The 13,389-nt window shown below is 44.2% G+C and overlaps 1 protein-coding gene across 9 annotated transcripts in view; it reads left to right on the plus strand.

The window, feature by feature from the left end:
* Positions 1 to 13,389, plus strand: part of LOC101435103 (protocadherin gamma-C4) — a 182,200-nt gene that overhangs the window by 44,480 nt on the left and 124,331 nt on the right. Inside the window, exon 1 of one of the 9 annotated variants that reach the window (XM_058286019.1) lies at positions 498 to 3,178. The exons of 7 other annotated variants lie outside the window; for them this stretch is intronic. In XM_058286019.1, the coding sequence (XP_058142002.1) occupies positions 758 to 3,178 (2,421 nt within the window). In that variant the 5' untranslated portion in view covers positions 498 to 757. Of the gene's footprint in view, positions 1 to 497; positions 3,179 to 4,713; positions 7,392 to 13,389 lie in introns of those variants that run through there. One more of the 9 variants, XM_058286001.1, reaches the window with a different exon arrangement.

Genomic DNA, 13,389 nt, shown 5'->3' on the forward strand with positions numbered 1-13,389 from the left:
TAAGAACAATGAATCTCCTTATTCAACTATCAATTCTTTGGAGGGAAAATGAAAAAGATTAGGAGAAACTGAAGCACAGGATAAAACCAAAAGCTATGAAGTTTATAACTTTGATAATTTAGAAGAGAAACAGAGTGGAATAACTTAGTACAACATCAAGCTGATACTTTGAACTCTTTCATACTCTATCTGTATGGTTTTCTATATAGTATTCTTTTGGTCCTCGTGTCTGAGGATGGAAGATAACAGTTTATGAAAATGGAAACTAAAAGCTTGATGATGCCAATAAACATCTTTTGCGAGGTTATTTCTCTTTGACAAGTAAAAAATCACTTTTATTTGGATGGATAAAGCTCAAATTCAAAGAAATGGCAGCCAGGCTGAAGATACAATGTATATTTAAAATGTACCAACTCTGAAAACTGTGGGGAAATAAGGTATCAGTATACAGTAGAATTTGCTCCTAAGCAGCTCCTTGTTTGGGGCTGGTTTAGTTACCAGTACTGTAGTTCTGCAAACGAGGCGCGGGGTGCCGCTGTTGGCTAGTAATGAGCGAAGTCTGGGCTTGAATCGCCAGCACACAGACATCCGGGGAATACAGGGCGCTCTTTTCTCTGCCTCTCTGCGTCAGAGATTTCCATCTGGGAACCCACCCGCCAAGAGAGAAGGCAAGAATTGCTCCGGCTCAGAGAACTCTTGGGCTCGGTTAGCGTTCACCTCTCCTCTGAATCAGCAAGGCCAAGGCGCTGAGCGCGGTATGGGAAACCTCTCCCGACCGAGGGGCTGGGCTGGGCAGAGGCAAGTGCAGTTTCCCTTCCTGCTGTCATTGTTGTGCTCGGCGCTCTCGGAGCAGATCCGCTACACTATTCCCGAGGAGCTGGCCAGGGGCTCGCTGGTGGGGACCCTCGCCAAGGATCTGGGGCTTAACATGCGAGATTTGCCTACTCGGAACCTGCGTGTTAGTGCAGAGAAGCAATTCTTTACCGTGAGCGCCGAGAACGGAGACTTACTTGTGGGTGACCGTATAGACCGAGAACAGATTTGCGGAAAGAAGTCAACGTGTGTTATGGAATTCGAAATGGTCGCTGAAAAGCCTTTAAATTTTTTTCATATAACTGTGATGATCCAGGATGTCAACGACAACGCACCAACCTTTACCCGAAATATAACTGAGCTGGAAATCAGTGAAATGGCGCTAACTGGAGCCACCTTTGCCCTGGAATCTGCGCACGATTCAGATGCAGGTATCAATGCACTGCAGCAGTACCACCTCAGCCCCAATGCGCATTTCTCTTTGATTCAGAAGGAGAACCCAGATGGCAGTAGGTACCCGGAGCTAGTAGTGAAGTCACCCCTGGACAGGGAAAAGCAGTGCTGCCATCACCTGGTCCTTACAGCCGTGGACGGGGGCGAGCCGGCCAGAAGTGGCACTACCCAGATCAAGGTAGTTGTTGCAGATGCAAATGATAACCCACCAGCGTTTACCCAGGAGACATACAGGGTCAGTGTTCGAGAGAATGTGCCCGCGGGTACCTCGGTGCTAAGAGTGATGGCTACTGATCCCGATGAGGGCCTCAATGCTGAGATTACTTACGCCTTTATCAACACTGACAAGACAGTGAGACAAGTGTTCAAGCTGGATGGTAAAACAGGAGAACTCATTACTAGTGGAGGACTGGACTTTGAAGAGAGGGATAGCTACACTATTGGGGTGGAAGCAAAGGATGGAGGACATCACACTGCGCATTGTAAAATACAAATAGATATTTTGGACGAAAACGATAATATCCCCGAAATAACCCTTGCATTTGAATCCAAACTTATACAAGAAGATGCCGAATTGGGGACTGTTGTTGCCTTGATCAAAACACATGATCGAGATTCTGAATTTAATAGAGAAATCCTGTGTCAACTAAAAGGAAATTTCCCATTTAAAATAGTCCAGGATACAAAAAACACATACAAGTTGGTGACAGATGGAGCCCTGGACCGGGAGCAGACCCCGGAATATAACGTCACTATCACGGCCACAGACAAGGGCAAACCACCCCTCTCCTCCAGCACCAGCATCATCCTGCAAATCGGTGATGTAAACGACAACGCGCCAGTTTTCCACCAGGCCTCCTACGTGGTCCACGTGGCCGAGAACAATCCACCCGGCGCCTCCATCGTGCAAGTCAGCGCCTTTGACCCCGATCTGGGGCCCAACGGCCGCGTCTCCTACTCCATCGTGGCCAGCGATCTGGGGCCGCAGGCGCTGTCGTCCTACGTGTCGCTGAGCGCGCAGAGCGGCGTGCTGTTCGCGCAGCGCGCCTTCGACCACGAGCAGCTGCGCGCCTTCCAGCTCACGCTGCAGGCGCGCGACCAGGGCTCGCCCGCGCTCGGCGCCAACGTCAGCCTGCGCGTGTTGGTGGGCGACCGCAACGACAACGCGCCCAGGGTGCTGTACCCGGCGCTGGGGCCCGACGGCTCGGCGCTCTTCGACACGGTGCCGCGCGCCGCGCAGCCCGGCTACCTGGTCACCAAGGTGGTGGCGGTGGACGCCGACTCGGGCCACAACGCCTGGCTGTCGTACCACGTGCTGCAGGCCAGCGAGCCCGGGCTCTTCAGCCTGGGGCTGCGCACGGGCGAGGTGCGCACGGCTCGCGCCTTGGGCGACAGGGACGCGGCCCGCCAGCGCCTGCTGGTCTCGGTGCGCGACGGCGGGCAGCCGGCCCTCTCGGCCACCGCCACGCTGCACCTGGTCTTCGCTGACAGCCTGCAAGAGGCCTTACCGGACCTCAGCGACCGCCCCGCACCCTCTGATCCCCAGGCGGAGTTACAGTTTTACCTGGTGGTGGCTCTGGCCTTGATCTCTGTGCTCTTCCTCCTCGCAGTGACTCTGGCCGTCGCACTGCGCCTGCGACGATCCATCAGTGCCACTGCCTGGGGCTGCTTTCAGCCTGGTCTCAGCTCCAAGTCTGGACCTGGGGTTTCCCTGAACTACAGTGAGGGTACTTTGCCTTACACCTACAATCTGTGCGTTGCCTCTCATTCGGCAAAGACCGAATTTAATTTTCTCAACATGACTCCGGAAATGGCTCCACCTCAGAATTTCCTGTGTGATGAAGCCTCTTGGTTTGAAAGTACCAGTAAAGACAACCCCCAAATGACATCTAATTCAGTTCATTTGCAACAGGTGAGTTTTTTCAAAACCCTTTACCCCATAAAAATATTTAAGTTTCAATTCATTATTTTAGAGGTAAAAGTTATACAGCTTAAATATGTTTCTGGTATCATTGTGTTTTATTGATTCTTCTGGGAGTAGAATGATGATAGGAATTCTCTGTCCATTTATCTGTGTTGCGGTTGTTCTTTCATTGAACGTTGTCTTGTATTGGTCATGAAATTTCTTAAATCATTAAATATAATCTGAATCATTTTAATACATTAGTATCTCACACTGTCATTGTGAGCTATATCTATATAGAATTAAACACAAATTTAGACAATTAATTGGCTTACTTATTTTCAACTGATAAAAAATCATTTGATGCGCTCAGCCTAAAATATATTTTTCAGAATAGCCTGTATCTTTCCCTTCCCTTCCGTATTTTTGAAAGTACCCATCATAGATGTTGTCTGAGTTAGGACAGTTTTAATTTGCTTATATATAAAATAGATAGTGGCATCTAAAAATGGTAATTCTTGCCATAATGGCACTGTAGTGAACTTGGTTAAAAATATGTGTGTGAGAGATGTCTGGAGGTTGGTGGTGGTGGGCTGAGTCCCCTCAGTCGTAGTGATCATGTACAAACAAATTTACTATTGAGACAAAAATGACAGTAAGGAGTTCGAGTCATGTTGCCCAAGGACATCGCCAAGCTGATCCCTAAAACCCATTTGATATCTTGATTGGGATGAAGGAATCTTGGCATTCAGCAGAGTCAGGAGTGGGTCTGTTACATGAACCAGAGCCTCACATACTGCTGTTCTGGAGCCCACTACCCAAGAAGCCAAAGAAATGTAGCTGGGGCTGTCCTTACTTGCTAACATCTTTCTGAAAATACTGTTGCCTTCTTGTTTCTCACTTTGATATTTCGAGGATGTTCAGTAGACTGTTTAAATGTGCTGGCGACTGCCCTGCCCCTTGAGCAGAGCCAGCACCACCATGGCCCAGGCAGTGGTGCTCTGGGGGCCACGGCCTCATCAAATATGCCCTCAGAAGCCATGGTGAGCTCTGGACCCAGGAGAGCACACCTGGCAAATGGATGAAGCTTCTGAGAACAAGACCATGGCTCAGTTACCATGATTGCGTAAGCTTGCTGTTTTGTGTTTTCCTGCTGAGTGTTGTATGTCTGGTGACCTGTGGATTTATGCTTCAGTGTATTGGAAACTTTCCATTTTATTCAAATTTCTATAATCCAAAAACTACATATGTGTGTGTATGGTTGTTGGTGCCCTTATTGAAAATGCTGAAAATAAGAAATATGTAATATGATGGTGAAGGGTGATAATTCAAGATCTACAGAAACGTGTAATATTATTTCTGTTCTTCAAGGCACTAAGAGATATTTTCTTTAAAATGGGAGGTGAGTTCCAGGGAACATTTGAAATTTTTCAAAATGAGCTCTTTTATTCTTCCAAATGCTTCCCTTTCTTGGAGAGAGAATTATTGTGAATGTCATCTGTGCAGATTTAGCAGAAATAAAATCCTCCAAAACGGTGCAGTATTAAATTAGGACTCTAAGCGTCGCTGTTCACTAACCGGGGCGAGAATAGCCATGGGAACTCGAGTTCTAGCCTCCAAGCACAAAGCAGAGAGGACACAAAAGCTCTCCCGCTACGCAGAAATTCCAACCTCAGACACTTCGCATCTGGTCTCTGCTTGTTTATGGACCTTTGACTTCTAACTCTGAGAAGCACAAGCGTGATGCGGACCTGTTCCTCCTACTTATAATCCCAGGCAAGTCCACAAGGAGCCAGGAATGGCGGCTCTGCAGGGGAGCTGGCACCGCGGCGCGCTGGTGCTGCTCTTCACTCTGCTGGGGAAGCTGCGGGGTGCCGGGACGGAGCAGATCCGCTACTCCATTCCTGAGGAGCTGGAGAAAGGTTCCTTCGTGGGCGACATCGCCACGGACCTGGGGCTGGAACCCCGGGAGCTGGCGGAGCGCGGCGTCCGCGTCGTCTCCAGAGGTAGGACGCAGCTTTTCGCGCTGAACCCGCGAAGCGGCAGCTTGATCACGGCGGGCAGGATAGACCGGGAGGAGCTCTGCGCTCAGAGCGCGCGGTGTCTGGTGAATATTAACATCCTCGTTGAGGATAAACTGAATCTTTATCCGGTGGAAGTGGAAATAATGGACATTAATGACAACCCTCCCCGATTCTTCAGGGAAGAATTGGAAGTGAAAATTGTCGAAAACGCAGCTCCATCCTCTCGCTTTCCATTAATGGGAGTCTATGACCCAGACGTGGGCATGAACTCGCTTCAGGGCTGCAAGCTTAGTGGGGATAGTCATTTCTCAGTGGACATGCAGAGCGAAGCTGAGGGGCCCAAGTACCCGGAGCTGGTGCTGGAGCGGGCCCTGGACCGCGAGGGAGAGGCCGTTCACCACCTGGTCCTGACGGCCATGGATGGCGGTGAACCTGCGCGCTCAGGGGTAGCGAGAATTCAGGTAACTGTCCTAGATGTGAATGACAATGCTCCGGTGTTTACTCAACCTATCTACCGCCTGAGTGTCCCTGAAAATCTGCCAGTGGGCACAACAGTGCTGTCGGTAAATGCCACCGACCGTGATGAAGGAGTGCACGCAGAAGTAATATATTCCTTTGTGAAGATAACGGAGAAGATCTCACAAATTTTCTCCTTGAATGTTTTGACTGGAGCAATATCAATTTCTGCAAATCTAGACTATGAGGACTCAAACTTCTATGAGCTGGATGTTGAAGCCCAGGATAGGCCAGGTCTTCGAGACAGAGCCAAAGTCTTAATAACTATCTTGGATGTAAATGATAATGTGCCAGAAGTGGTCGTTACTTCTGGAAGTAGAACAATTGCTGAAAATGCTCCCGCAGGGACAGTAATTGCTCTTTTCCAAGTGCATGATCGAGACGCCGGACTTAATGGTCTGGTAATGTGTTCCATCTCCCAAAGTTTACCATTTGAATTGGAAACATCAGTAGACAATTATTATCGATTAGTAACAAATACTGTTCTAGACCGAGAGCAGGTGTCCTTGTACAATATCACCGTAACAGCCACAGACAAAGGAATGCCACCTCTGTCTACAGAAACACTCATCTCCCTAAACGTGGCCGACATCAATGACAACCCACCTGTCTTCCCTCAGATGTCCTACGCAATCTACGTCCCTGAGAACAACCCTAGAGGTGCCTCCATTTATTCAGTGACTGCACATGACCCTGACAGTGAAGAGAATGCCCAGATAGGTTATTCCCTGGCTGAGGACACTTTCCAAGGGGCACCGCTGTCCTCGTATGTCTCCATCAACTCTGACACTGGGGTCCTGTATGCACTGCGTTCCTTCGACTACGAACAGTTTCGCAATCTGCAAATGAGAGTGACAGCACGTGACAGCGGAGACCCGCCACTCAGCAGCAACGTGTCACTGAGTCTGTTCGTGCTGGATCAGAACGACAACGTGCCCGAGATCTTGTATCCTGCCATTCCCACGGACGGATCCACTGGTGTGGAACTGACACCCCGCTCTGCAGAGCCCGGCTACCTGGTCACCAAGGTGGTGGCGGTGGACAGGGACTCAGGACAGAACGCCTGGCTGTCCTACCGCCTGCTCAAGGCCAGCGAGCCGGGGCTCTTCGCCGTGGGGCTGCACACGGGCGAGGTGCGCACGGCGCGGGCCCTGCTGGACAGAGACGCGCTCAAGCAGAGCCTGGTGGTGGCCGTCCAGGACCACGGACAGCCCCCCCTGTCGGCCACCGTCACGCTCACCGTGGCCGTGGCCGACAGCATCCCAGCCGTGCTGGCCGACCTGGGCAGCATCAAGACCCCCGCCGACCCCGACGCGTCCGATCTCACTCTCTACCTGGTGGTGGCCGTAGCGGCGGTCTCGTGCGTCTTCCTCGCCTTCGTCATCGTGCTGCTGGCGCTCAGAATGCGGCGCTGGCACAAGTCCCGCCTGCTCCAGACTGCGGGAGGCGGGTTGGCGAGCGTGCCCGCGTCGCACTTCGTGGGCGTGGACGGGGTGCGGGCTTTCCTGCAGACCTATTCCCACGAGGTGTCCCTCACCGCGGACTCGCGGACGAGCCACATTATTTTCCCACAACCCAACTACGCAGACACACTGATCAGCCAAGAAGGCTGTGAGAAAAGCCAGCCTCTTTTGATACAAGAAGATTCAGGTTTTTGTAAAGAGGAAGACTCCCTTGTTCAGGTGAGGTTATTGCTTTTATTGGTTTTATTTGAACAGGAAATTTAATATCTCTTGATCAGTTGCTTAGTTTTTTAGTCTTTTGCAGTGAATCATATAACTCTAAGAAGGGCTTTCTTTTATATCAATAGCTCTCTCTCCTAAAATTAGTTTTCTTGAATTTCATAAAAATATCTTAATAATGAATGCCCTAGATTTCTTTACTTTCCTCCTGTTTGACCAACTGTTTGTGCCTTGGATTGCATTCATCTCATTTATGAGCTTTTTTTCTATGATGTGACATTTGTGAAATCCCTTCTTTTTCTAATATGAAAAATCTGAATTGCAACTTCAGTTAAAGACTATAAAGACCTTATTTTTTTTATTGACTTTGTAATAATATTACATTAAAAATATATATGTGAGGTCCCATTCAACCCCACCCCCCCCACCCCCCCTCCCCCCCCCAACAACACTCGTTCCCATCATCATGACACATCCATTGGATTTGGTAAGTACATCTTTGGGCACCTCTGCACCTCATAGACAATAGGACCTTATTTTTTATTTCAAGTATTACTTAATGCTTCTAAGATGATGGAGACATTTGAGAGATATTTCCCCCTTTAACCACTTAGAAATGAAAACTTTTAAAAAAGGATGAGTCATTGAAATCTGTAGGAGGGAGGACCTTGGCTTTGGTTTTAGAAGATGTTAATCATATTCCTGCAACTATGAGTTATTTTTATTGGGTCAACCACAATCTCTGTAGTCTTCCATTTAAAATAAAAAATACTTGTCTTATCTACCTCATGCAAATTCTGGGAAAATAAAATGACTTATGAAAATTTTTTCAAACTATAAAGTAATATAACTGAAAAGTATTTTGACATCACCATTACTGTAATTATTGGATTCTTCATAAATATATGTAAGCATCTGATGTGATGCACCTACTACAGTGGCTTCTATGTACTGTGTACTTTACAATCTTTTAAAAATCAAAAAGAATTTTAAATTATGCTCAGAAGTATACTTTTACAGAAAATATCTCTAAAAATAGAAGACTGACTGGTAGGAAGGAAAATACAGCATTTATAGTATTCAAGTAAGAATTTAAATAATTCAACATGTTTAACCCAGATAAAATAATGCTTCTATCATATGGGCACTCTTTAATCAAATATTTGAAGGAAAAAGGGGTTGACATTTAGAAGAATGATTGATCTTTTTCATCCTGGCCCACAGGTGTGAATGAACTATTTGCTTTCGAAAGAAGCAAAGGTTTGAAATGTCAAAGTTGTTCTAACAGAAAATGGACTGTTAGAGAGGTAGGAAATTCCATTATTAGAACTCTTTCAAAAGTTATATTGATGGTCTGGAATTAATGCAAACAGGATATTTTACAACTTGATGAGTTTGTTGAATGCATTATAGCCAAGATATTTTCCTACCTGAATTGAAGGAGTTTATAATTTGCTTATACAGTGTATACACCCCTTGTGCATCTGAATTTGGTATGTACATGTAAAATATTTTGAGAAGAAATCTTGAAAATAAATGAGAATCTTCTTTATAAGAGCCAGTCCTCACAAAGATAATATTGAGCCCATCCTCTTTAAATAAGGTACTAACAGTAATGTGTTACTAGAAACTAATATTGTGATTGTTGCATTTGAGCAATTACTGTAGAATTATTTAATTCAAGATTCTAAAGACTTCAATATATATATTTCCAAGTCTAATTTGGTTGGACATTTTAATATAATTCTTTGAAGGTTTTAATCAAAATTTAACAACTTTTAAAAACTTGAGTCTTGGGTATTGGTCTTGTGGGTCTGATGCTTTCTTCTACAAATATTGTGGTTTGTTTCACATGCTCTGATGGTGTGAATGTCATTTTACTATATCACCAATTGGGTGATTTAAACTACATTTTGAACATCCATTGGTACAAGCACAACGCACTAACGGGTTCATGGACAGTAGGCTGGTTTGTTTTATTCTCTTATCTTAGTTACCTTTGACCATTTCATTTAAACAGATAAAACATTTCACTAAAGGAAAAACTATCAGATTCTACTCTCACAATAATCTTTCATTCATATGGGCTGACCAAGTGTTAAACATTCTAGAAATTATGGAATTTGATAAGTTATAACTAAATGAGGCTCTTTGATCTACATTTAGATCATTAATAATAAGACAGGCTGGCTGAGATTTTGAGCATGTATTGATTTTTGAAGGAACAGAAAAATCTACCACATTGTTGGGATGTTTAATCATCTGTGAAAACCACCTATTCCTGATTGAACTTCTGGCTGAGGTGCCAGTTGTCAAAGGGGGTTATGAAGTCTTGGAGAGAATTGTTAGAAAATATCTCCATATTTGCTTGGGAGTGAAAGCCTAAGCAGAACTCCAAACAAATGATTCTACAATAGAATAAAGTTCCATAATGAAAGGAGAAAAGATAAATAACTCAATGACTAGGAAAGTAAATAGACTTCCTATAGAATGTTTTAAAATGTAAGTAAACAAATAAAAGTTAGGATTCTTCCCAATTACTCAATCAATAATAACATTCTCCCTTTAAAACTACAAAATCATTTCAATGTTATATAGTACACTTAAGTTATATTTTATTAAACACATCTTAGTGGGCTAGTGAAGATGTTTAATATTTAAGTTTATGTTGCGGAATGTCTTAGAAAACTTGAATACTAGAGATAATGCACCCATTCACTCTCTAAGGTATGATTTGTGTTCAGAATATGTTTATAATCTTTTTTAACTAACATATTTATTTAATTCCAAAGAAGATACCACAAATAATAAGTTAATTGAGGTAAAATTAAAAATAAGACAAATGTGAAGTGAAACTATGGATTTTGAGGCATCAGGGGAAAAGGGATCAAGATACTGGGAGCCAAAACCTCCAGACAGTAAGTTTTGTTTGAAAGTGTCTGCAAGTACTCATGTTCTTCCATGACCATACACTTCACTTGCATCAACAAGAAGTTTTAAACTACTGCTAAACAAATAGTATTTAATTCCTGCTTATGGAATTCATCAATAATACCTATCTTGGTTCCTTTAAACAAAAGTTCCAAGTTTTATATATTTGTTAAAGGCAAATATGACTATAAATTATTTTGACACACTCAAACATCAGTTCACTCAAATAATGCCTTTGGAATCATGCCTTTAGTGAGCAGGAATAAGTTACTTAGTTAGGAACTTCCTTGTGGCAGTTTGATATTATTTGTGAATTCCAAAAAGAGATATAGACTATGCTTGTAAACTGGTCTGTTCCTCTGGGCATGATAACCTTTTGATTGTATTAGATCCAGCTATGATGTCTGATTAAATTATGTTAAGATTAGGGCTTTGATTCAACCACATCATTAGAATGTGATTCAGCATTGAGTCCCAACTCCCTTGGTGGGCTGATATATCAGATTCTCACACGGAAGTAGACACACAGAGAAGACAGCAATGGAAGAGAGACAGCCCATTAGACAAGGCAGAAGCCCAGAGAAGAGAGATGAGCCTGATAGTCTACAGCTGACCCAGTGAAGAGAATAGAGCAGTTGAGCCCGGAAAGAAATGAGCCCTGGCAGGAGAGATGAGCCTTATGCCAGTTTACAGCTGAGATTGGAAGAAGCTGGGCCAACGAACCTTATGAGGAAGGGGAAGGCTGAACCCTTGTAGACATGGCCCACCATCTTGCGTCAACATGTAGCAACAGATTTTGGGTAAGGAAGTACTTCTATGGTACTTTAGTTTGGAGTCTTTAGGACCTTGTGACTATAAGCTTCTATCCCAAATACCCTTTATAAAAGCCAACAGATTTCTGGTACTTGGCTCAACACCCCTTTGGTTGACTAATACACATCTACAAAAGTAAGCAAAGTGGGAAGTGGATGTGGCTCAAGCTATTAAGCTCCTGCCTATCACATGGGAGGTCCTGGGTTTGGTTCCCAGTGCCTCCTGGAGAAGACGAGCAAAAAAGTGAGCTGGCATGATGGCAGGCACGGCAAGGTGATGCAATAAGATGACTCAACAAGGAGACAAAAGAGGAAAGATAATGAGAGACACAACAAAGCAGGGAGCTGAGATGGCTCAAGTAATTGAGCACCTCTCTCCACATAGGTGGTCCCAGGTTCAGTTCCCGGTGCCTCCTAAAGAGAAGACAAGCACAGAGAGCACACAGTGAATGGACAGAGAGAGCAGATAGAGAGTACAAAACAAAAAGGGGGAATACATTAATAAAATAACTCTTTTAAAAATAAGTAAGCCAAGTATTTTTAGTGTTATGTTTAGTTCCTCCTCTAGTGCTACTAGCTATTGCTCTAGGGTTTAAGATAATTCAGAAAGAAAAGCTCTTTCTTCCAGGTCTTCATGCCAGAGTAGACCACTCTCTTTTCTTCTGCAACTAAGTGAAAGGAAATTTGCTTTCTTTCTACCAGCTGAGAATGGACTCACATTCATCAACAATTGAGCTTTATTCCATCAATATCAGTGGTTAAATGAGTGCCTTTATGGATCCTCTCAAGAGAGTCTTGCATGCATGCTCAAAGGATATCTAGAGGCCCTCCTTTTTATCAATTATTCTGGAATAGAGTTGGATGAAGATTTGGATAAGTGGCATAATGAAAAAGAAGCAGTCAAGTCAATAGCAAATTTCTTGCCACGCCTCAACCAGTAAGACCTCTTTGCAAAGTTCTGCTTTCTGTACAAAATGAGTTGCTTCAGTACTGATGGTTGTTGCTTGGCCTCTCACATCATCTCTAATGGCACTTTTTTTAGTACAGATCATCAGCCAGGCCAATGATTCCCTTTTCTCTTCTCACAAGATGGGATCAGGACATATAGATTCCCATCTTTGTTCTACTATTGTATAATCAGGAACAGGTAATATCCTGCTCCCTCACACACGCACACACACTTGTAATCTTCAAAGTAAAAGTATTAGGGGGAAGCGGATGTGGCTCAACTGATAGAGCATACGTCTACCATATGGAGGGTCCAGGGTTCGATCCCCAGGGCCTCCTGACCCATGTGGTGAGCTGGCACATGCACAGTGCTGTGGCACAAGGAGTGTCATGCCACAAAGGGGCGTCCCTGTGTAGGGGAGTCGCACGCGCAAGGCTCTCCCACGAGGAGAGCCGCCCAGCGTGAAAAAAGTGCAGCCCGCGTAGGAGTGGCGCTGCACACATGGAGACCTGACGCAGCAAGATGAGGCAACAAAAAAGAGGCAGTTTCCCAGTGCCGCCTGCTAATGTAAGCGGACACAGAAGAACACACAGCAAATGGACACAAGAGCAACACAGTAATTGACATAGAGAGCAGAAATTGGGGGAAGGGGAGAGAAATAAATAAAAAACAAATCTTAAAAAAAAAAAAATGAAACCAAGTAAAGGTACTGGACTAGACCATCTCTGAGGTTCTATCCAACCAAAAACCTTATTTACTACTTTATATTTTAAAGAAAATTTTGATTCTCTGAGTCTTGCATGATAGTGTCTAGAACATATTATATGTTCAGTAGTAGTACTGAATTAATTAAAATTCATTCTATCCTTATATAAATAATTTCTGTATAGCATTGTTTATATGTATTTTTAAAGTAAATTTAACCTTTTTACTTGCAATGGCTATTTTTTCTCTATGTGCAAGAACATATGAGGCAATGCCCAAAAGAGTCACTTCAAAGTGGCAGTGCAGGTCAGAGATTTTTTAATTATCTGGAATTCAACAAGAAAAAGACAAGGAACCCAATTTTAAAATTGGGCAAAGAGATGAATAGACATTTCTCCAAAGAAGACATATAAATGGCCAATAAACACAGGAAAAGATGCTCAACATCATTACCCCGGGGAGAAATGCAGATCAAAACCACAATGAGATACTATTCCATACCCACTAGAATGGTTGCTATTTAAAAAATGGAAAATAACAGGTGTAGGAGGCGATAGAGAGAAATAGGAACACTTGTTCATTGTCAGTGGAAGTATAAAAT

This window comes from Dasypus novemcinctus, chromosome 2 (assembly GCF_030445035.2).
Source record: "Dasypus novemcinctus isolate mDasNov1 chromosome 2, mDasNov1.1.hap2, whole genome shotgun sequence".
NCBI lineage: Eukaryota > Metazoa > Chordata > Mammalia > Cingulata > Dasypodidae > Dasypus > Dasypus novemcinctus.